The 25,479-nt window shown below is 41.6% G+C and overlaps 2 protein-coding genes across 2 annotated transcripts; one reads left to right on the forward strand and one right to left on the reverse strand.

Annotated features, from left to right (window-relative positions):
- The first annotated feature begins 1,869 nt into the window (after nt 1–1,869).
- On the forward strand, nt 1,870–12,939 carry LOC101741037 (acyl-CoA Delta(11) desaturase). The gene is made up of 5 exons (XM_062669222.1): nt 1,870–2,006; nt 3,220–3,350; nt 4,761–4,966; nt 5,299–5,484; nt 12,470–12,939. Exons 1-5 carry the CDS (start codon nt 1,871–1,873, stop codon nt 12,717–12,719), a joined length of 909 nt encoding a protein of 302 aa, XP_062525206.1. The 5' UTR covers nt 1,870; the 3' UTR covers nt 12,720–12,939.
- A 5,014-nt stretch (nt 12,940–17,953) lies between these two features.
- On the reverse strand, nt 17,954–23,911 carry LOC101743669 (acyl-CoA Delta-9 desaturase). The gene is made up of 5 exons (XM_004923511.5): nt 23,751–23,911; nt 21,920–22,050; nt 19,590–19,795; nt 19,069–19,254; nt 17,954–18,413 (listed from the first exon to the last, which is right to left on the reverse strand). The coding sequence occupies exons 1-5, from the start codon at nt 23,884–23,886 to the stop codon at nt 18,164–18,166; spliced, it is 909 nt and encodes a 302-aa protein (XP_004923568.5). The 5' UTR covers nt 23,887–23,911; the 3' UTR covers nt 17,954–18,163.
- Between the last annotated feature and the right edge of the window lie 1,568 nt (nt 23,912–25,479).

A 25,479-nucleotide genomic window follows, 5' to 3' on the forward strand; every position in this document is an offset into this window, starting at 1 on the left:
CCCCCTCTGCCCGGGCTTGAACTCCCTGCTAACGAGGCAGGGGTGATAAGTTGCAGGTTTGGATGTATAAAAGGATCGGTAATAGTTTGACGGGTCGATAAACTCTTCTCTTCAGTTCTTCTTTTTTCTATTCTCTTCATTTTTTCCTCCTCCGGCCTTTTTCCTTGATGCACAAAAGTAGCTCGTTTTTATAAGTAGTAGAACAGCGGGGAAGTTTGTTCATTAATTTTCTTGAATACCGTCTTAAACAAGTGTTGACTTGCGTTGGACTTATAACCTTTCAACAACAATCTTAACATTGAGAAAACAGTTCACTTTATTTATTATGTATATATAATATATATACAGATAATAAAACGAACTGATAACAGAGTTGGATGAAATTTCTGAAACATAGAAGAGCTACTGTCAATTGTTATTCCAGTATTTACAGAAGACGCTTAAATCAGAACGGAACGGCCTCGGTACGCTCGGATGACGTTCTCTCTGGTAACTTCTATCCAAGTGCTGGGGTTCGACAAGGTTGCATTGTATAGCAGCTCTTATTCAATGCCTACACAGAGATCATAATGCGCATCACTTTGGAGGATGCGACAGATGGTGTAAGGACTCGACAGATGGTGTAGCAATTGGGGGGTATAGGATTGCAAACTTGCATTACGCGGATGATACCACATTGTTTGCAACTAATGCGCAATGCATGAGGGAGCTACTGTTGAGAACGGTACGTGTGAGCCTTGAGTTTGGATTGAGGATTAACCGCAGTAAGACCAAGGTGATGATTGTCGAACTCGCCGTACCTGACTCAAATGGCGGGTTGCGATGTGGTCCAGTCCTACATATATCTTGTGGCTTTAATCTCAAATAATGGCGGATGCGTGGACGAAATCAAAAGGCATGGCTGTCACGAGGTGGGCGATGGACGGGCTGAGGAAACTATGGAGAAATAGAAACATAAATAAAACCACAAAGATCGGGCTCGTTAGAACACTAATATTCTCAATATTTCTATATGCTGCTGAGACGTGGACCGTGCCAGATATGGAAAGGAAGAAAATAGACGCTCTGGAAATTTAGTGTTGGAGAAGAATGCTTGGAGTTTCATGGACCGACTTTCGTACAGATGTCTCGATACTTCCGGAACTCGGCATCAAGTAGCGTCTATTTGCTATAGTACAGTCTCGAATGGTAGATTTCTTCGGACACGTTTCGCGACGAGATGGCCGGTCCATAGAACGCCTAGTTATACAGGGAAGGGTTGATGGTACAAGACCACGCCGGAAGACACCAATGCCGACCAAATTAAAACTGCAGTGGAAGCTCCCCTAAATGAGTGCAATAGAGTGGCCTCAAGCAGGGAGAGATGGCGGGACATCGTGAGATGCATCAAGTCTGCCCCTTCCAGCACTGCATGACGATCACGACCACTCTGTCAAGAGTGACACGATTGAGAAGAAGAAAATAGATAATAAGCTCCTAAACAAAGAGCAAACAAATCTTCTCATCACACAATGTTTGCTCGATGTAGGAATAGAACCCACGACCCTCGGCTCAACCGTCAGAGCTGCTAACTACAGCACCACCGAGTGATTCAAATTCATTCTGTCAAGTTTATTATTATTATTCTTTATTTTGGGATGCTTTAGAATGACTACCGCTAAATACAAACTAATGAATTTAAAAGAAACAATTGACAGATATGTACATTGTAGCGTGCTGTGAATGACTTAATGGATTATATACATTGTGTAATGTTTCACGTACGTGTTAGAAGGCTTAGTACGTTCGCACTGTGGAACCCTAATGCGAGCTCAAGTTAATATGTATAAAATGCGTGAGATCAAACGCAGAATGAGAAATTCAGAGCAAAATGTTCAAGAAAATGTTTGTCTTCAAAAATAAAATTAAATGGGATTCATTATTAGTGATTTCGTTCTTTCATATTTTTGGTTTTTATTGGTGTAGCAAATATGCATTTCCCCTAAAATTAGGAACATTTTTATTTGGTAAGTGTTTCTTGATTTATTTTTTAGCCAATTCGTTTGTGGATTGGGCAACGCAATGTGCAAAACGGCTGATGTCCCTGTACGATTCCGTTATTTGTTTTTCCTAGAAGAGGTTGTTCAATCGTCATTTTGAAAATATGAAAAAAAAAAACTTTTATTCAGATGAGAATTACAGTTCTCAAATTATAATGTATTTTTTTTATTATTATTGTAATTGTATAAATAAAATATAAACCCACTGAACTGCACGGGTATCTGGACAGCATTGTTCAATATTGATACCTGTCTGAATTTTTATATAGTACATCAGATAGTAGTAACATGTCTAAAAGTACTGCTACAATGTATAAGAAATAGTTTATTTCTGGATCATACCTGGATAAATCATATCCTCTGACTTAAATAAAAACAGTCCTCTCTCATTATCAACAGTGATAAAGTTTCTTTTGAAAAAAGAAAGAGTGACCACAATATTTCATGATACAAGTCACAGGCGTTGTTTATTTTAAATATTCAAAGAAAAAATGGTGTGCGGAAAAGAAGTGAAACTTCTTCCCCACTCTCTATGGTCGAGTGGTTCGCAAGACGCTTTGTCTATTTTTTCACCCTCGTTCTTCCTAAATTGTATCTTTTCTTTTTAGCCGTAACGAATCTGTCTGAATTAAATTTTACTCTCAACGCACCTAAAAAATTTCACTTCAAAAACATCAGAAGTGCATTTCTTATTCTCCTACAGAAGAAAAAAAAAAAACATAATTTTTAAATATTTGAATAGTATTAAAAAAATCTTTCAAAATAATATAATAATCTATATAAATAAAAATGAATTGCTGTTCGTTAGTCTCGCTAAAACTCGAGAACGGCTGGACCGATTTGGCTAATTTTGGTCTTGAATTATTCGCGGAAGTCCAGAGAAGGTTTAAAAGGTAGATAAATATGAAAATGCTCGGATTTAAATAAAAATAACAATTTTGTTTTCCCTTTGATGTGTCCCCCGTCGGACGGATTCCTTTTGTTTGTTTGACGTTTATTTTATATAAAAGTTTAGATATTTTATTTATCGATTGAGGCACTACGAAGTCTGCCGGGTCAGCTAGTATCTTATAAAAATTTGTTCTCGTAATGTCTTTCTTTCTCTGTGATGCTTAAAAGCCTATTTTCCTTTCTCCTAGAGATTTCATTTGCCAGCAACAAACTTTTTTTTTTGTTTCAGCCTACGCTATGTTTATTTTCTCTGGATTAGGTATTACTTGCGGTGTGCATAGGTTGTGGACGCATCGATCGTACAAAGTCAAAGCACCCGTAAAGTTTCTCTTGATGGCTTTCTTCTGCAGCAGTGGCCAGGTAACTGACACCTTGTTTTTTTTTTTATTTATTTGGATCATAATATGCTTCGACTCATGAAGCTGAAACAGATAGGAAAGCAGAGGAGAGATGGGGTTCCTTAGAAATTTGGCTATGTTATTTATGTAATGGAATCTTCCAACATAATTTTAGACAAACATAACATTTTTGAAGTAGTCGTGGCCTAAAGGATAAGACGTCCGGTGCATTCGTATCTAACGATGCAACGGTGTTCGAATCCCGCAAGCGGGTACCAATTTTTCTAATGAAATACGTACTAAGCAAATGTCCACGATTGACTTCCACGGTGAAGGAATAACATCGTTTAATAAAAATCAAACCCACGAAATTATGATTTGTGTTATTACTGGTGGTAGGACCTCTTGTAAATCCGCGCGGGTGGGTCCCACCACCCCGCCTATTTTTCCGTAAAGCAGTAATGCGTTTCGGTTTGAAGGGTAGGGCAGCCGTTGTAAGTAAAGTGAGATCTTAAAACTTATATCTCAAGGGTGGCGCATTTACGTTGTAGATGTCTATGGGCTCGAATAACCACTTAACACCAGGTGGACTGTGAGCTCGTCCACCCAGCTGTCTTATTTATATTGCTTAATAAAAAAAATAAAATAAAAAATCTTAAGACGCCCGATAAACTTAGAAATTTGCATTTGATCACATGTCAAGGACCGATGACAAACTCATAATAACTATATTATAATACGTTTAGTGCTTTCTTCAGTTTTTATTCGTAGCAATAATCAAAGAGTCTAAAATAATAGGATGGCAATAAAAAAAACCCGATATTAAATCGTAAAATTATTTTTAGTTGTTTTATTACACTTTCCTCTTATATTCTAATCAAGATCACCAAAATGAGAATAAGATCAATTGATTTTTACTTCGGCACCCCTTTACTTGGGTAACAATAAAGTGTGTTTTTTTGTTTATTGATTTTCAAAATCAATTGTTGAAATTATTGCAACAAGAATAATTTAAGCTAGACGAGCTTTTTCAATGGTTTAATAGCTGTTTAATGAATGATTTGGACGCTCGTGTGCTCTGTCTAACATCCTTGAGATAAAGCAGTATTATTACAACTCACTACAATAGCATAATTCTTGATATGTCTTATGCTGTTAATTTTGTAGACCTGGCTTTTAGTGGATCTCTATGCAGATTTTAATAGATATTTTCTAATGTCCTTTCCATCAGCAGCTGCTTGTCTGGAAGTGACACAATAACTGGGTCGTTTCATATTGATAATTAATGTGATTATGGATGGACTGCAAATAAATAATTCTAATGAACCTAAACTCGATAGCCATGACTCCTAATTCCATTTAATTACAGTTGGACTACGTATATGTATGCTAGAAGTAAGTAAGTAAGATTCAATTTTGTCTCCCACCGTAGAATTCAATATACAACTGGGTGAGGGATCACAGACTCCATCACAAGTTCGCCGACACCGATGCCGACCCTCACAACGTGAACCGAGGCTTCTTCTTCTCCCACATAGGATGGCTGATGATGAAGAAAAACGAAAGCGTCCTTACGAAAGGAAAGCTGATTGACATGAGTGACATAGAGAGCGATTCCCATTTGATGTTTCAACATAAGTATGATGTTACTTTTACCTTCGACCTTAGATTTAAGTTGTATCTTGGATGTAATAATAATAATAAGGAATATGTTTGCCAATAAACCTGCAAGATAGATAGAAATTAGGAGAATTTTCCAGTAAAATGATCAAGAGTCATGCCAATGTTGGCTTTGGATATTCCAAAATAGGTCACTTGATGAAAGAAGACACCATTCAAAAAGATTTTGTGAATTTCACGCGAAAGCCTGCCTTAAGTACAAATACATAATGCATTATTTTGGGGAAAAGTAGCTTAAAGATTTTCCCTACATAAACGCAAATATGATAAAGGTGTTTCTTTCTTTTTAGATACCACAATCAATTAAAAATCCTATTCTGTTTTCTAATACCAACATTGGTGAACATCTTCTTGATCGGGGAAGATTGGAAGTGCGCTGTTGCCTGGCAATGCTTCATACGGTTCCTTTGCGTGCTACACTCTGAACTGACTGTTAATAGTTTGGCTCATATGTACGGCTATAAACCTTACAACGTGTGAGTAAAGCTATTTTTATTCGTTACATTTTGAACAAAACGATTTTAATATAATAATATTGCATATATGAGTGAAGAAACTATTGCCAAAGCGGAAGGAAAAACATCGCGGGGCCGTTTTAAGACTACGCTATAATATAATAGCATATAGTATATAGCTCATAACACAACAATATCGCACACCATACATTGTAATGAACACGTTTACATTGTAGTGTACTATATATTATTGGCTAAGTATTATATAAAATACCGAATACAACAACTGAAATAGAAATAGACTAGACATTTAATTCGAGATAAAACAGAAAAATGACCCAAAGGAGTGACAGAATGGTATCCAAGATATAAAAAGCGAAATAGAGGAAGACAGCAACGTAGATGTGAAGATGACATCAAAAAAGTGGCAGGAACGACTTGGATGAGAAAAACGCAGGATAGAATATTATGGAGAACCCTTGGATAGACCTATGCTGTACAGCAAGACGATCAAGAAACCGGTGTCGAATAATAAAACTAGAGAATAAGTGTATTAAACATGTAACTTATAGCAATGCTACATTTTACCTACAACGCTGCACTGTGACGCGCTCACTCACACAACAATAACCACGAGTAATCTACTATCGCCACCCCACTACAACGTCAACGATCACTATTTAAGAGGCCACAGCGCGCCAGTTATGTAGCCCATTCCGATAGAGGCACCCGTCACGTGCGGACGTGCTCATCGACCACTCGATCGCCCGGCCATTGTTCGCGCGGCCTGTGTTCGTGGTACATCTGTCGACTACGTGCTCTTCCTGGAAGTTTTTATTTGTTTCGTTTCCTTTTGTTGTTTCTGTGTTCGTGGTACATCTGCCGACAAACTGTTTTCCTGGAAGTGTTTAATTGTTCTGTTTCTTTTTGTTATTTCCGTTTTGTTGTGTTTTTTCTTTGTCCTGTAGTAATCGTGCCGCATCGCCACCTGTGTTCAATAGAACCGCTCAGGTCCGAGAAGTTGGGGCCTCGCCGCAAGGCGAGTGTTTTCAAGACCCGGGGCCGCCCCACCTGGGCACTCAGCGATCATGGACGCTGTATTCGCGGAATTCCTCCGACTTCGCCACCCACAGCTCGCCTCAGAGTTTCTGGCCTTCAAGGCCGATCACACCGCGAGCCCTCTCGTGGACTCCGCCGCGCTCGCTGCTCCTGCGTCGCCTGTACCTGCGTGCAAAGCTTCTGCATCGAGCACCGCAGCCTCCGTCGTGCCTGCCGTTCCCGCGTCGCCTATACTGGCGAGTAAAACTGCTGCGTCGTCCGCCGTGGCCACCGTTCCAGCAGCGCGATCATCCGCAGCCTCCGTCGTGCCCTCCAAAACACCTGCTCGTAGGTCACCTGCGCCCGCCTCCTCGTCCTCCGACTCTGACTCGGAGATGGAGGTCGACCTCGCTCCCGCCTCATCGACGGATGGATTCACCCTGGTACAAAAGGGTAAGAAGCGTGCCGCGGAGTCTCGAGCTCCCGCGGCCGCTAAAGTTAGTAAAGCCGCGAACGCGTCGCGCCCCCGCCCTCAGACTCCCGTTGCGCCTCCAGCCCGTGCCACTCCGTCGCCGCGTCCGGTGGCACAAAATAAAACCCAGACCCCTCCCCGGTTATCCTTCAAGAGAAGGCAGCTTGGGATCGAGTTTCTCTGGCCCTTAAGGCCAAAAATATCAACTTCACGAATGCCCGTAACCTCGCGAACGGCATTCAAATTAAGGTTCGAACACCCGACGACCATAGGGCCCTCTCTTCTTACCTCCGTAAGGAACGTATAAGTTTCCACACGTATACGCTCCAGGAGGAGCGCGAACTCCGTGCCGTCATACGTGGCATCCCTAAAGAGTTGAATGCCGAGCTAGTCAAGGCCGACCTTCTCGAACAAGGCCTACCGGTTAACTCCGTACACCGCATGCACACAGGTCGCGGAAGGGAGCCATATAACATGGTTCTCGTCGCCCTCCAGCCTACCCCCGAGGGTAAGCAAATATTCAACATCCGAACGGTCTGTAGCCTTTCCGGAATCGCCGTCGAAACCCCACACAAGAAAGGCACACCTAGCCAGTGCCATAACTGCCAATTATACGGGCATTCTTCCCGTAACTGTCACGCGCGCCCCCGATGCGTCAAGTGTTTAGGAGATCACGCCACGGCCCTCTGCACTCGCGATCAAAAAACCGCGACGGAACCGCCTAGCTGCGTCCTGTGTCGTACACAGGGTCACCCCGCAAATTACCGCGGATGCCCCCGAGCCCCGAAAATAAATCGCCGCGTCGCCCGCCAAAACCGCCTCCGAGCTTCCGGCCCCGACATCAAAGCCTCGGCACCCTCTGTGTCGCAGGCTAAGCCAGCGTTCGATCCGGCGCCGGTGCCCAGTGTCTCGGCTTGGGCGAAACCGCTGCCGTACACGAACACGGTTACAACTCCCTCCTCCGCGATTCGTCCCGCCCCCGCAACTCGTCCCTCTCCCGCGACTTGCCCTCCGACCGCGTCCGACAATCTCGCTTTAGCGATCGACTTCTTTCAGTCGATCAACTTTGAGCGCGTTAACGCTTTGGGCGACGCCATTCGCGCTGCCTCCACTGCACAACACTTTATCGCCGTTGTGCAAGAATACGCCGACGTATACGCGTCATTAAATACGTACGTCCTCCCCTCACTCCGCCGGTAATCAATGGCGTATATAAGTAGAATAAAGCCCCTATCCGTAACGATAGGATTTTTTAACGCTTACGGTCTCGCAAATCAACGTGATCAGGTTTCTGACTTTTTGCGTGACCATCAAATTGATATCTTTTTAGTGCAGGAGACCCTACTTAAGCCCGCGCGCCGTGACCCTAAAATCGCGAACTATAACATGGTCAGGAACGACAGGCTCTCTGCTCGTGGTGGTGGTACCGTCATTTACTATAGAAGAGCCCTGCATTGCGTCCCGCTCGATCCTCCCGCGCTCGCTAATATCGAAGCATCAGTGTGCCGAATCTCACTGACGGGACACGCGCCGATCGTTATCGCGTCCGTTTATCTTCCACCGGATAAGATCGTTCTAAGCAGTGATATCGAGGTGCTGCTCGGCATGGGGAGCTCTGTCATTCTGGCGGGCGACCTAAATTGTAAATACATCAGGTGGAACTCACACACCACAACCCCGAATGGCAGGCGGCTTGACGCGTTAGTCGATGATCTCGCCTTCGATATCGTCGCTCCGCTAACACCGACTCACTACCCGCTAAATATCGCGCATCGCCCGGATATACTCGACATAGCGTTATTAAAAAACGTAACTCTGAGCTTACACTCGATCGAAGTAGTTTCAGAGTTAGATTCAGACCACCGTCCCGTCGTTATGAAGCTCGGTCGCGCTCCCGACTCCGTTCCCGTCACGAGGACTGTGGTGGATTGGCACACGCTGGGCATCAGCCTGGCTGAATCTGATCCACCATCGCTCCCGTTTAACCCGGACTCTACCCCGTCTCCTCAGGATACCGCTGAAGCCATAGACATCTTAACGTCACACATCACGTCGACATTAGATAGGTCATCGAAACAAGTTGTAGCGGAGGACTTCCTTCACCGCTTCAAATTGTCCGACGATATTAGGGAACTCCTTAGAGCTAAGAACGCCTCGATACGCGCCTACGACAGGTATCCTACCGCGGAAAATCGTATTCGAATGCGTGCCCTACAACGCGACGTAAAGTCTCGCATCGCCGAAGTCCGAGATGCCAGATGGTCTGATTTCTTAGAAGGACTCGCGCCCTCCCAAAGGTCTTACTACCGCTTAGCTCGTACTCTCAAATCGGATACGGTAGTAACTATGCCCCCCCTCGTAGGCCCCTCAGGCCGACTCGCCGCGTTCGATGATGACGAAAAAGCAGAGCTGCTGGCCGATACATTGCAAACCCAGTGCACGCCCAGCACTCAATCCGTGGACCCTGTTCATGTAGAATTAGTAGACAGTGAGGTAGAACGCAGAGCCTCCTTGCCACCCTCGGATGCGTTACCACCCGTCACCCCGATGGAAGTTAAAGACTTGATCAAAGACCTACGTCCTCGCAAGGCTCCCGGTTCCGACGGTATATCTAACCGCGTTATTAAACTTCTACCCGTCCAACTCATTGTGATGTTGGCATCTATTTTCAATGCCGCTATGGCGAACTGTATCTTTCCCGCGGTGTGGAAAGAAGCGGACGTTATCGGCATACATAAACCCGGTAAACCAAAAAATCATCCGACGAGCTACCGCCCGATTAGCCTCCTCATGTCTCTAGGCAAACTGTATGAGCGTCTGCTCTACAAACGCCTCAGAGACTTCGTCTCATCTAAGGGCATTCTCATCGATGAACAATTCGGATTCCGTACAAATCACTCATGCGTTCAACAGGTGCACCGCCTCACGGAGCACATTCTTGTGGGGCTTAATCGACCAAAACCGTTATACACAGGAGCTCTCTTCTTCCACGTCGCAAAAGCGTTCGACAAAGTCTGGCACAATGGTTTGATTTTCAAACTATTCAACATGGGCGTGCCGGATAGTCTCGTGCTCATCATACGGGACTTCTTGTCGAACCGCTCTTTTCGATATCGAGTCGAGGGAACCCGCTCCTCCCCACGACCTCTCACAGCTGGAGTCCCGCAAGGCTCTGTCCTCTCACCCCTCCTATTTAGCTTATTCGTCAACGATATTCCCCGGTCGCCGCCGACCCATTTAGCTTTATTCGCCGACGACACGACTGTTTACTATTCTAGTAGAAATAAGTCCCTAATCGCGAAGAAGCTTCAGAGCGCAGCCCTAGCCCTAGGACAGTGGTTCCGAAAATGGCGCATAGACATCAACCCATCGAAAAGTACTGCGGTGCCATTTCAGAGGGGAAGCTCCACACGGATTTCCTCCCGGATTAGGAGGAGGAATCTCACACCCCCGATTACTCTCTTTAGACAACCCATACCCTGGGCCAGGAAGGTCAAGTACCTGGGCGTTACCCTGGATGCATCGATGACATTCCGCTCGCATATAAAATCAGTCCGTGACCGTGCCGCGTTTATTCTCGGTAGACTCTACCCCATGATCTGTAAGCGGAGTAAAATGTCCCTTCGGAACAAGGTGACACTTTACAAAACTTGCATAAGGCCCGTCATGACTTACGCGAGTGTGGTGTTCGCTCACGCGGCCCGCACACACATAGACACCCTCCAATCCCTACAATCCCGCTTTTGCAGGTTAGCTGTCGGGGCTCCGTGGTTCGTGAGGAACGTTGACCTACACGACGACCTGGGCCTCGAATCAATTCGGAAATACATGAAGTCAGCGTCGGAACGATACTTCGATAAGGCTATGCGTCATGATAATCGCCTTATCGTTGCCGCCGCGGACTACTCCCCGAATCCTGATCATGCAGGAGCCAGTCACCGTCGACGCCCTAGACACGTCCTTACGGATCCATCAGATCCAATAACCTTTGCATTAGATGCCTTCAGCTCTAATACTAGGGGCAGGCTTAGGGACCCCGGTAACCGTACTCGTCGAACTCGACAAAGAGGTCGACGTGCAACCTAACCCATGCATCAGCCCGCTGAGTTTCTCGCCGGATCTTCTCAGCGGGTCGCGATTCCGATCCGGTAGTAGATTCATTCGCGAAACAATTGCTCTTGAGTTGTTAGGTCTCCTTCGGAGGCGCTCGGGCAGTTGTTAGCAAATCCCACCCCTCTTGGCTGAGCCTTTGCTCGCCCACCTGTCCTGGTGAAACTGGAAAGGCCTTCGGGCCACCAGTAAACTTTCAATCATAAAAAAAAAAAAAAAAAAGTTATGTAGCCCACTGAGTTTCTCGCCGGATCTTCTCAGTGGGTCGCGTTTACGATCCGGTGGTAGATTCTGCGAAGCACTGCTCTTGCTAGGTTCAGTGTTAGCAACTCTCCGGTTGAGCCCCGTGAGCTCACCTACAAACGTTAGGGTGAAGCTGAAATAGCCTCTCAAGGCTATCAGCATAGGTATGAAGAAAAAAAAAGTACGCCGTTTTTCCAGAAGCTTCGATGTTTGGTACCAATTTCGGAACCCCTCAATATAGTTTGCTATCTTCGTTCTAATTGCTATTTGGTTATTTTTTATTGCCCTTGAAGGCAGACACCAGCATACGGCCCACCTGACGGAGTGCGATAGTCCCGCAGTCCACTCGTCTGCCCAAGTTTGATCTGAGCGGTAGCCCCGCAGCCGTCAGAAAAAGCATCAGCTAGGAGGTTAAGGAACGCGGTAGCCCCGCAACCCGTTCCAAGAACCACCCTTAGGAATTTGTACGTTCACCTTAATATCTACGTATCCGTGTGTTTTGTATAATTTGTTACATGAACGAATAAAGTTCCTGTTTACTCAGGCATCAGTTATTTTAATTCATCTGGCAACATCATAAACTTAAATTAGATCGTTAATAAAGGCTTATCTTATCTTATCTTATCTTATTATAGGCTGCTATACTATATGGCACTATAGAATAGCGTAGTCTGAAAGCAGCTTGATTCCACCGTCCGCGATACTCTCCGAGTGACAAACGACAGGATGAGAAGGCAGAATATCGTGAGGACGAAAGCGACGCATGGAAGCGGTCCGGAACCTCAGATACGATGAACACAATTGGTGGAGGAGAAGGGTGATCGGGCTCACGACCCACCTGATACAAACTGATTATCGGAGCCCATAGACATAAACACGTGAAATCCGCCACTCAGCTTGAGACAAAGTCGATTTTCTGAAAAACCATTCAGACCTCTCAAGGCACGATTAAATTGCGGCAGGCGGGATGGTATCTACCCGTATAGTTACACCTCAGTTAGTTTTCATATAATTAAAGAAAAAGCCTGAATATTTATAATGTAAAATGACTTTGTGTGACTTTTTTTAATGTAAAGTGTTTTAGATGAAAATCGTACGATAAGACCGATTCAGCAGTATTTTTATCATATTCTTTTTCCTCAGAAACATTGAAGCATCAGAGAATATTCTAGTTTCGATCCTGACGTGCGGCGAGGGCTATCATAACTTTCATCATGTCTTCCCATTCGACTTTCGTGCAGCAGAGACTATGGATTTCTTCAGTCTATCCACAAAAATAATCAGAACATTCGAGAAGATTGGTTGGACGTATGACCTCAAGCAAGCCAGTCCAGAAATGATCGATGCGGCTCGTGACAAGCTAGGGGGTGATGGGTCTAAAGCTCACAATTAAACTTTGACCGATTTTTGTGTGATTTTCAAAATTATATATGGCATTTTTAGATATTTCTAACTTGCGCAGAACATCCTTCGTAGCAACTTGTGACTAGGCAAACAACATAGCCTCTCAAGGCTATTAGCTTAGGTAAGAAAATAAAGCAGACATAATAATATTTAGTGGTCTATATCTATTTATTATTTAATTAAGCATTGAGACACTTCAAGTTTTAAAAGTTTTTTTCAAAATCTTTTTATTTTATTTTTGTTGAAAATAATTAATAATTATAGAAAAAAAAAATTGTTGAAGCTTAAAAAAGATTCTTTCGAATATCCGACTTCTTGTAGTAACGGTAGAAGCATAAAGAAGTATAGAAATTCAGTACAAATCCTACATCGATTCTGTGTCCAGGGACGAATTGTAAATTTTCTATTATTAAGTTTATCTGATGTAGGTAACTATAATAAATTATACATTATTTACAACTTAAAAAAATAAAATAAAATAAATTTAAGATTAGAGTTACTGAAACTCATTATATGGTCAAATTAGCTAGTTATCATATGATCGTTTTTGCATCAATTTCGGTCTTCCCAGTGCTACCGCATGGTATTTCTAGGAGTGATAGTACTGATCTGCTAGTTATTAAATGGAATCACTACCAGTATTCTTACAAATAATTTGATTTAACATCTACTTAATTTAAAGACAATGTTCACTCCCTTCCCATGAGGAGAGTAGAGAAAGCATACTTTTTGTAAAATAATTATTCACTAGTGGTCGCCCTGTGGTCGAAATTCGACCTAATTAATTTAAATGCTAAGTTTGAATATGATTATGGTTCTATTGTCACATTTCTATAATCATCATTGTTCTACAATTACAGCTTTCGCCAAGGCTACACTTTAGACATATAATATTAAAGACAAACAATATTAATCTATTCTCAATTTGACCACAGAAATTAGATTATACAATAAACAAAAGAGTATAATATATGCGTGTGTGTAATGTTTATTTATTTATTTAATGTATTTTTCTGCCCAATTTAAAAAAAATTATAGCATTGTGCACTCCTCTATATTATTTATTATTCTCTGTAAGTGTGGGAAATTTCATTGTCCTTTGTCCGCAAATTTTTCGTAAAAAGTATGCAAAACTTTTGCTTCACGTATTAATATATTGGGGGCTACGCCCACATAAACACTTACACACAACTGGTACGCATTTACATACACCACATTACATTTTATTCCGACATGAATTTCAGCCGTGTCGATGCGCACCAGTCGACTACATTGGACACACGCACCCAAAACCGGTTTGCTGTGACGTCGGACCGATGCGTCGTCGTCCGCACACAGCACCGCGACTTCAGTCAGAGCCTATCTGCATCGACTAACGCCCGCTTACGTTTCGTTCCGACAAATTTGTGTGTGTGCCTACGACAATTACAAGATAAGTCTTCGGATATACAAGTTCCGATTAACAACATTCGGACCGTCGGTCTACCGAGCAAATATCACCCGCTCGGTGGAAGATCATTCCGCCGTTGTTAAACATCTCCAAAATATTATTCATATCTGTCGGCGCAACTTCAGTATTTAGTTAACTAAAATTTTTATGGTTGACTATTTCTATAATCTTATGCATGTCAACACCATTTAAGACGGTATTCAAGAGAATTTATGACTAAGCTACCCCCACTTTCTACTATAAACACGAGTGACTATTGCCGCACACATTCCGACTCGAGCAGTCGAACGGAGCGGATCTCGGTTCATATCATAGTCCACTTGAAATATAATGAACGGAATTCGTTGGAAAATTGAGTCTTAATTACTATCACTAGGGAAGACAATAATGTTGAAGAGAGTGTCGTCAGCGTCATCTATATATTAATACGTGAAACAAAAACTTTGTATCCCTTTTTACGAAAATTGCGCGGACGAAGGAGTATGAAATTTTCCACACTTATAAATAATATAGAGAAGAAGTGCACAAAGCGATTTTTTTTTTAAATAATGCATAAAGGATACATTAAATCAATAAAGAAAACATTACACATACTATATACCATGTATTTGACGCACACACGCGTGCATACTATTTATTGTCAAACTTTTGTTCTTGACATCTTTTTTTTTTTTAATGGATTTTATGACCTGATAACTAAGACCTTTAGGTCAAGTCTTCTTTTAATTTTAATGACGTAACTTTTTTATATGAAAATGATATTATGAAATGAAATGAAGTTGATTATTATGAAACATGGCATGAAGAGAAATGAAAACGAAATGAAATGACATGAGATGAGATGATATGGGATGAAGTATAATCTCAGTAAAATGGTGGTCATTTACTGAAACTTTTTCAGTGGACTTTTTGGAGGATCACGAGAAGTTACGTCCAGCGGCTTTGTTTCATTTTCCCACATTTGTGCACTTTCACAGATATTAAACAGTTAATAAACCACCATTATTACACATTTAAACCCGAAGAAACACTAAATAGACAAAATAAAACAAATCACACAACTTCACCCCTCGCGTTCCCGCCAAAAAGCCCTTCTTGACATCTGTTGTCAAATTGAAAATAGATTAAATATTGTTTGTCTTTATTAATATTTTCTATAGAGTAGTCTATGCGAAATTTGTGATTATAGAAGTATAAAATACAATAATAATAGTGTACAAACATACAATTCCAATTAATTATAGTCGAATTTCGACTACTGCGGGACCTCTAGTCATTTTAAATACACTATGGTATCACCCGTCTATCCGTCATATCTGATCCCTTTGTACATGCGTCCACCATCGATGCAATAAAAATTAAAACACCTCTCTTTGTGTTTCCACTTTACATGCAACATTTCTTGTGAACATTCCATCCGAGTCTGAAGAGAGCTGCCTATCCAGTGCTTCCTGAAATTCCCCTGCGGTCAGTGGCCTCTTAGCTATGCCACATTCATGTGTGATGCTAACCACATATTACCACCTGGGCTGAACGTTTTCAATAACAGCATTATTTGGATTCTCAAAACCACGGGAATCCGTAAAGTTATACTGAATGCACCATCATTCGCTGACTAAAGTAAGAAACGATATAATTGTATATAATTGATTGATTACATCGCTGACTCTGCGTACTATGAGTCGAATACAAAATAATTGGAACAGCAGGCTTCATATTCGTCATTGTGCCTGGTACAAAGTACTAACTCAATTCGAAGATACGTAACTGATTGACGTCGCCTACCAAACATCGAGTTTGAATTCTTTCATCGCCTTCATATGCGACAACCGTGTACAGTAGCCGTAGCCACGAGAACATCTAACAAACTAAAAAAACGACTAAATATCAAAATAAAAAACAAACCACAAATAATTAATCGCATAGCATCGGGTCAAGTACTTGTAAAAAATTGTACAAAGATTAGATAAACTTTTTGTGATGTGTCCAAACATGACGCTGTACGATTTCATTATTTGTTTTTCTTTTATTGTTCTAATAAAATATTCTGTTTTTTATTATTATTGTATAACCGTATAAATAAAATATAAACCTGTAGTAGTAACATGTCTGAAAATAATGCTACAATCTATAAGAAATAATTTATTTGTGGAGCATAGCCGAATAAATCATATCCTCTGACTTAAATATAAACAGTCATCAGTATCATCAAATGGGACAAAGATTTATTTTGAAAAGCAAAGAGTAACCACAATATTTCGTGATACAGACCCGGCTACAAGAATCAGAGCAATCAAGTTTTATTTTAAAAGTTCAAAGAAACATTTTCGGAATTGCATTTATCATACTGTTTGAATTTAGAAAATTATTGTTTTTTTTTATTTATTGCTTAGATGGGTGGACGAGCTCACAGCCCACCTGGTGTTAAGTGGTTACTAGAGCCCATAGACATTTACGACGTAAATGCATCACCTACCTCGAGATATAAGTTCTAAGATCTCAGTATAGTTACAACGGCTGCCCCACCCTTCAAACCGAATCGTACCACTGCTTCACGGCAGAAATACGCAGTGTGGTGGCACCTACCCGCGCGGAATCACAAGAGGTCCTACCACCATGCTCCATGAGTCCAAGCATAATAGTATGCTTGGACTCATGAAGCTAAAACAAGCTAGAGGACAGAGGGGGTTGCTTAGAAATTTGGCTATAGTATTTATGTAATGGAATCTTAGGCATGTGGTGTGGGCAGAACACCAGCCAGATGGTCAGATCTAGTAAAGAAAGCGATTGGTGGTAGTCTATGCCATGCGGTCCATGCCACACATGGCCGAACACTAATGGAGGTAAGTCACATTCGGTCACGATCCTCGACAGTGCTGGAAAAGATTGGATACGGAAGGCGGAGGATCGTTCATTGTGGCGGACTATGGAAGAGGCATACATCCAGCAGTGGAGAGATACAGACTGATGATGATCATGATGGTTTCTCTACTATACTCATGGGAAGGGATTGAGCACTGTCTTTAAATGAAGTAAATGTTATATCAAATTAATTGTAAGAATACTGGTAGTGATTCCATTTAATAACTAGCAGATCAATACTATCACTCCTGGAAATACCATGCGGTAGCACTGGAATGACCAACATTGTCCGGCTTATGATGCAAAAACGATCATATGATAAATTTATAGCTAATTTGACTTTATAATGAGTTTCAGTAACTGAAATTTCAAATATTTTTATTTTATTTTTTTAAGTTATAAATAACTAGCTAACCCGGCAGACTTCGTAGTGCCTCAATCGATAAATAAAAGACCTAAGCTTTTATATAAAGTAAACTTAAAACAAACAAAAGGAGAGGAATATTTTTATTTAATTCCTAGCATTTTCATATTTGTATACCTTTTAAACCTTCTCTGGACTTCCACAAATAATTTAAGACCAAAATTAGCCAAATCGGTCCAGCCGTTCTCGAGTTTTAGCGAGACTAACGAACAGCTATTCATTTTTATATATAAGTATATAGATGTATGATGTAAATATAATAACACCACTTAAGCTTAATAATAGAAAATTTACAATTCGTCCCTGGATACAGAATTAATATAAGATTTGTACTGTATTTCTATACTTCGTTATGCTTCTACCGTAGCTACAGGAAGTCGGATATTCGAAAGATATTTTTTTTGGCTCCAACAATTTTATTATTTTTTATATTAATTATTTTCAACAAAAATAAAATAAAAAGGTTTTGAAAAAAAATATTCAAAGGTGAACCGGCTCAATGCTTTATTAAATAATAAATAGATACCATTAAATATTATTATGTCTGCTTTTTTTTCCTACTTAAGCTGATAGATAGCCTTGAGAGGCTATGTTGTTTGCTTAGTCATCAGTTGCTACGAAGGATGTTCTGCGCAAGTTAGAAATATTTAAAAATGACATATGTAATTTTGAAAATCACACAAAAATCGGTCAAAGTTTAATTGTGAGCTTTAGACCCATCACTCCCTAGCTTGTCACGAGCCGCCTCGATCATTTCTGGACTGGCTTGCTTGAGGTCATACGTCCAACCAATCTTCTCGAATGTCCTGATTATCTTTGTGGATAGACTGAAGAAATCCATAGTTTCTGCTGCACGAAAGTCGAATGGGAAGACATGATGAAAGTTGTGATAGCCCTCGCCGTATGTCAGGACCGAAACTAGAATATTCTCTGATGCTTCAATGTTTCTGAGGAAAAGTAATATAATAAAAATACTGCTGAATCAGTCTTATCGTACGATTTTTATCTAAATCATTAATGTAGTTATTTTACATTGAAATGATTCAGATTTTTTCTTTAATTATATGAAAACTAACTGAGGTGTAACTATACGGGTAGATACCATCCCGCCTGCCGCAATTTAATCGTGCATTGAGAGGTCTGAATGGTTTTTCAGAAAATCGACTTTGTCTCAAGCTGAGTGGCGGATTTCACGTTGTTATGTCTATGGGTTCTGATAATCAGTTTGTATCAGGTGGGTCGTGAGCCCGATCACCCTTCTCCTCCATCAATTGTGTTCCTCGTATCTGAGGTTCCGGACCGCTTCCATGCGTCGCTTTCGTCCTCACGATATTCTGCCTTCTCATCCTGTCGTTTGTCGCAAATACGCAAATTTTAATTTTGCAGGTTTGATTTTAGTTACACGATTTTATTCCTTCACCGTGGAAGTCAATCGTGAAAATCGAGTACGTGTTTCATTTGAAAAATTGGTATCTACTTACCGGTGGGATTCAAAAACCGATGCATCGCTACTTACGAATGCACCGGACATCTCATCGTTTATGCCACGGCGACTTCAAAACTACAACGAATAAATATTTGGTTAAAGGTAGGTTTACTCACACGTTGTAAGGTTTATAGCCGTACATATGAGCCAAACTGTTAACAGTCAGTTCACAATGCAGCACGTAGAGATACCGTATGAAGCATTGCCAGGCAACAGCGCACTTCCAATCTTCCCCGATCAAGAAGATGTTCATTAATGTTGGTATTAGAAAACAGAATAGGATTTTTAATTGATTGTGGTATCTAAAAAGAAAGAAACACCTTCATGACCTTTGCATTTATGTAGGGAAAGTCTTTTAAGCTACTCTTCCCCGAAAGAGTGGCACTATGTAATCTGTATTTGAGGCAGGCTTCCGCACGAAATCCATAAAATCTTTCCGGATGGTGTCTTCCTTCATCAAAAGACATATTTTGGAATATCCAAAGCCAACATTGGCTTGACTCTTTATCTTTTTACTGGAAAATTCTCCCAATTTCTGTCTATCTTTTAGGTTTATTGGCAAACGTATTCCTTATTATTATTATATTATCCAAGATATAACTTAAATCTAAAGTCGAAGATAAAAGTAACATTATACTTATGTTGAAACATCAAATGGGAATCGCTCTCTATGTCACTCATGTCAATCAGCTTTCCTTTCGTTAGGACGCTTTCGTTCTTCTTCATCATCAACCATCCTATGTGGGAGAAGAAGAAGCCTCGGTTCACGTTGTGAGGGTCGGCATCGGTGTCGGCGAACTTGTGATGGAGTCTGTGATCCCTCACCCAGTCGTATATTGAATTCTACGGTGGGAGACAAAATTGAATCTTACTTACTTACTTCTAGCATACATATACGAAGTACAACTAACTGTAATTAAATGGAATTAGGAGCCATGGCTATTAAGTTCATTAGAATTATCTCTCTCTGTATTGTTACAGCGGCAGCCCCACCCTTCAAACCGAAACGCGTTAACTGCTTCACGGCAGAAATAGGCGAAGTAACGAGTACCTACCCGTGCGGACTCACAAGATGTGCTACCACCAGTAATTACGCAAATTATGATTTTATCTTAGTCGTCGTGGCCTAACGGATAAGACGTCCGGCGCATTCGTGTTGAGCGATGCACCGGTGTTCGAATCTCAGGCGGGTACCAATTTTTCTAATGAAATACGTACTCGACAAATGTTCACGATTGACTTCTACGGTGAAGGAATAACACCGTGTAATCAAAATGAAACCCGCAAAATTATAATTTGCGTAATTACTGGTGGTAAGATATCTTGAGAGTCCGCGCGGATGGGTACCACCACCCTGCCTATTTCTACCGTGAAGCAGTAATGCGTTTCGGTTTGAAGGGTGGGGCAGCCGTTGTAACTATACTTGAGACCTTAGAACTTATATCTCAATGTGGGTGGCGCGTTTACGTTGTGGATGTCTATGGGCTCCAGTAACCACTTAACACCAGGTGAGCTGTGAGCTCATCCACCCATCTAAGCAATAAAAATAATAATATTTGCAGTCCAGTGTACATACAATCACATTAATTATCAACATGAAAAAACACAGTTCTCTTGTCACTTCCAGACAGGCAACTGCTGATGGAAAGGACATTAGAAAATATCTATTAAAATCTACATGCATAGAGAACCACTAAAAGCCAGATATACAAAATTAACAGCATAAGACATAATATCAAGAATAGTGCTATTGTAGTGAGTTGTAATAATACTGCTTTATCTCAAGGATGTTAGACAGAGCACACGAGCGTCCAAATCATTAATTAAACAGCTATTAAACCACTGAAAGAGCTCGTCTAGCTCATATTATTCTTGTTGCAATAATTTCAACAATTGATTTTGAAAATCAATAAACAAAAAACACACTTTATTGTTACCCGAGTAAAAGGGTGCCGTAGTAAAAATCAATTAATCTTATTTTCATTTTGGTGATCTTGATTAGAATATAAGACGAAAGTGTAATAATACAACTAAAAATAATTTTACGATTTAATATCGGGTTTTTTTATTGTCGTCCTATTATTTTAGACTCTTTGATTACTGCTAGGAATAAAAACTGAAGAAAGCACTAAACGTACTATAATATAGTTATTACGAGTTTAATTGTCATCGGTCCTTGACATGTGATCAAATGCAAATTTCTAAGTTTACCGGGCGTCTTAATTTTTTTTTATTGCTTATATGGGTGGGTGGACGAGCTCACAGCCCACCTGGTGATAAGTGGTACATGCGCAACCCACCTTGAGAATTGAGATATAAGTTCTAAGGTCTCTGTATTGTTACAGCGGCAGCCCCACCCTTCAAACCGAAACGCGTTAACTGCTTCACGGCAGAAATAGGCGAGGTGATGGTACCTACCCGTGCGGACTCACAAGAGGTCCTACCACCGGTAATTACGCAAATTATGATTTTGTGGGTTTGATCTTTGATATTTCTTCACCATGGAAGTCAATCTTGGACATTTGTTAAGTACGTAATATATTTCATTAGCAAAATTGGTACCCGCCTGCGGGATTCGAACACCGTTGCATCGTTAGATACGAATGCACCGGACGTCTTATCCTTTAGGCCACGACGACTTCAAAAATGTAACGTGTGACTAAAATGATGCTGGAAGATTCCATTACACAAATAACAGCCAAATTTCTAAGGAACCCCCCATCTGTCCTCTTTCCTATCTGTTTCAGCTTCCATCATCATCATCAGCCTATAACAGTACACTGCTGGACATATGCCTCTCCAATTGCTCGCCACTAAGCACGATTCTCGGCTTCTCTCATCCAGCTCCTGCCAGCCACCCTGCGCAGACCATCACTCCACCGAGGCTGAGGGCGTCCTGCACTGCGTTTTCCAGTACGCAGAAGCATATTATGATCCAAATAAATAAAAAAACAAGACGGCAGTTACCTGGCCAGTGCTGCAGAAGCAAGCCATCAAGAGAAACTTCACGGGTGCTTTAACTTTGTACGATCGATGCGTCCACAACCTGTGCGCACCGCAAGTAATACCTAATGCACAGAAAACAGTCATAGCGTAGGCTGAAACAAAAAAAAAAGTAAGTTTGCTACTGCCAATTCAAATCTCTAGGAGAAAGGAAAATAGGCTGTTAGACATTACAGAGAAAGAAAGACATTGCGTGAGCCAAATTTTATAACATATATTTTGTAAGAAATTTCTTAATATTATTCAAAACATAAAAATTATGAAATCTTTTTTCTTCTGTAGGAGAATAAGAAATGCAGTTCCGATGTTTTTGAAGTGAATTATTTTTAGGTGCGTTGAAAGTAAAATTTTACTCGCGACAGATTATTTACGGCTAGAGAGAAAAGATAAAATTTAGGAAGAACGAGGGTGAGAAAATTTACAAAGCGTCATGTGAACCACTGGACCATAGAGAGAGGGGAAGGAAAGGGATGAAAAATGAAAAAAACCACAATACTAAATACCGCAAAAGAAGTTTCACTTCTTTCACGTACACCAAGTAGCATTTTTTCTTTGAACTTTTAAAATAAACAAGGATTGTTGTAGACTGTGGCCTGTATCATGAAATATTATTGCCACTCTTTCTTTTTTCAAAAAAACTTTGTCCCTTTTGATGATGTTGATGAGAGATGACTGTTTTTATTTAAGTCAGAGGATAAGGAGGATATTCTGAAGTCGTCGTAGCCTAACGGATAAGACGTCCGGTGCATTCGTGTTGAGCGATGCACCGGTGTTCGAATCCCGCAGGCGGGTACCAATTTTTCTAATGAAATACGTACTCAACAAATGTTCACGATTGATTTCCACGGTGAAGGAATAACATCGTGTAATAAAAATGAAACCCGCAAAAATTATAATTTGCGTAATTACTGGTGGTAGGACCTCATGTGAGTCCGCACGGGTAGGTACCACCACCCTGCCTATTTCTGCCGTGAAGCAGTAATGCGTTTCGGTTTGAAGGGTGGGGCAGCCGTTGTAACTATAATTGAGACCTTAGAACTTATATCTCAAGGTGGGTGGCGCATTTACGTTGTAGATGTCTATGGGCTCCAGTAACCACTTAACACCAGGTGGGCTGTGAGCTCGTCCACTCATCTAAGCAATAAAAAAAAAAAAAAAAAAAATGATTTATCCGGCTGTGATCCAGAAATAAATTATTTCTTATACATTGTAGCAGTACTTTCAGACATGTTACTACTACCTAATGTACTATATAAAAATTCAGATAGATATCAATCTTGGACAATGTTGGACAGATACGTGCAGTTCAGTATAAAATTACAATAATAATTTTTAAAAAATACATTATAATTTGAGACCCGTAATTCTCATCTGAATAAAAGAGTCTTTTTTTTTACAGCTTAGAGGGGTGGACCAGCTCACCGCCTACCTACTGTTAAGTGGTTACTGGAGCCCATAGACATTTACAACGTAAATACGCCACCCACCTTGAGATATAAGTTCTAAGGTCTCAAGTATAGTTAGTTACAGCGGCTGCCCCACCATTCAAACCCAAACGCATTACTGCTTCACGGCAGAAATAGGCAGGGTCGTGGTACCTACCCGCGCGGACTCACAAGAGGTCCTACCACCAGTAATTACGCAAATTATAATTTTGCGTAATTATAAATTAAAATAGTCTTTTTTTCGTATTTTCAAAATAACGACTGAACGACCTCTTCTAAGAAAAACAAATAACGAAATCGTACAGGGACATCAAAGGAATTGGCTAAAAAATAAATCAAGAAACACTTACCAAATAAAAATGTTCCTAATTTTAGGGGAATTGCGTATTTGCTACACCAATAAAAACCAAAAATATGAAAGAACGAAATCACTAATAATGAATCCCATTTAATTTTATTTTTGAAGACAAACATTTTCTTGAACATTTTGCTCAACAATTCTCATTCTGCGTTTGGTCTCACGCATTTTATACATATTAACTTGAGCTCGCATTAGGGTTCCACAGTGCGAACATACTAAACCATCTAACACGTACGTGAAACATTACACACTCTACATGTTGGAGGTTGGTGCTTCCGTAGGTTCCGTAGCTTCCTTATGTTTAACCCGCGATTCCCTACAAGTGAGCCTTGGGTGGTGCTAAACGGGAGCCGAAAACATAAGCGGTGGTAGGACATAGTCCGACTGGCTGGCGACCACCCTCCAACTAGAGTCCGTCGCCAAATAGCCTAGCTGTGTGGGTTGGAGAGCCAGTTCTATTCCTTCCCTTTCCCCTTCCTGGTTGCGGGTGAGTCTTGGTGACGCCTGGAACATGCGGAGCAGACGTGCGTGCGAGCTGACAGGCGTGATTGTTTGACGGGGGTACAGGGAGACCCAGTGAAACGGTATCCGCTGCCGCCCGCCGGTCAGTAGGGGACCTAAACCCGGGTGTCTCTACTAAGCTCCGCCCCGGTAAGCTGTCCCGCCAACCGGTGTAAAATCCTGTCGTGCGGTCGTCGTGCCGGACTTGGAGTGGATCCCGGTGATCGTACGCAGGGTGGACTGGGGGCCCTTCCAGGCCCTGCGTCGACTATTCACGCAATCCGTGGTCGAGCACGCACTATGTTCCGCGCTTCATTCAGGTGTTGCCTCGATCTCACCTCCAACATCCTACCTCTCCTAACCCTATTCTCCGAGAAGTATACAATGGTCTCTGCAAGTGGATCGCTAGCTTATGGATGGGCGGAGCATCACGGTCGCTTTAGACGGTGATTGTTCTGATACCATGACCATTAACGCTGGCGTTCCACAAGGGTCGGTGCCCTACTCCACGCTTTTCATCCTGTATATCAATGATATGCTGTCTATTGATGGCATGTATTGCTATGCGGATGACAGCACGGGGGATGCGCGATATATCGGCCATCAGAGTCTCTCTCGAAGCGTGGTGCAAGAGAGACGATCAAAACTTGTGTCTGAAGTGGAGAACTCTCTGGGGCGAGTCTCCAAATGGGGTGAATTGAAATTGGTTCAATTCAACCCGTTAAAGACACAAGTTTGCGCGTTCACTGCGAAGAAGGACCCCTTTGTCATAGCGCCGCAATTCCAAGGAGTATCCCTGCAACCTTCCGAGAGTATTGGGATACTTGGGGTCGACATTTCGAGCGATGTCCAGTTTCGGAGTCATTTGGAAGGCAAAGCCAAGTTGGCGTCCAAAATGCTGGGAGTCCTCAACGGAGCGAAGCGGTACTTCACGCCTGGACAAAGGCTTCTGCTTTATAAAGCACAAGTCCGGCCTCGCGTGGAGTACTGCTCTCATCTCTGGGCCGGGGCTCCCAAATACCAGCTTCTTCCATTTGACTCCATACAGAGGAGGGCCGTTCGGATTGTCGATAATCCCAGTCTCACGGATAGTTTGGAACCTCTGGGTCTGCGGAGGGACTTCGGTTCTCTCTGTATTTTATACCGTATGTTCCATGGGGAGTGCTCTGAGGAATTGTTCGAGATGATACCGGCATCTCGTTTTTACCATAGCACCG

This window comes from Bombyx mori, chromosome 6 (genome assembly GCF_030269925.1).
Source record: "Bombyx mori chromosome 6, ASM3026992v2".
Classification (NCBI taxonomy): Eukaryota; Metazoa; Arthropoda; class Insecta; order Lepidoptera; family Bombycidae; genus Bombyx; species Bombyx mori.

Coding starts and splice junctions, on each gene's coding strand:
- LOC101741037 (XM_062669222.1), top strand. CDS start 1,871: ATGTTCAAGAAAATGTTTGTCTTCAAAAATAAAATTAAATGGGATTCA. Junction 2,007..3,219: donor ATTAGGAACATTTTTATTTG/GTAAGTGTTTCT, acceptor TTTTTGTTTCAG/CCTACGCTATGTTTATTTTC. Junction 3,351..4,760: donor TCTTCTGCAGCAGTGGCCAG/GTAACTGACACC, acceptor CTCCCACCGTAG/AATTCAATATACAACTGGGT.
- LOC101743669 (XM_004923511.5), bottom strand. CDS start 23,886: ATGTTCAAGAAAATGTTTGTCTTCAAAAATAAAATTAAATGGGATTCA. Junction 22,051..23,750: donor ATTAGGAACATTTTTATTTG/GTAAGTGTTTCT, acceptor TTTTTGTTTCAG/CCTACGCTATGACTGTTTTC. Junction 19,796..21,919: donor GCTTCTGCAGCACTGGCCAG/GTAACTGCCGTC, acceptor CTCCCACCGTAG/AATTCAATATACGACTGGGT.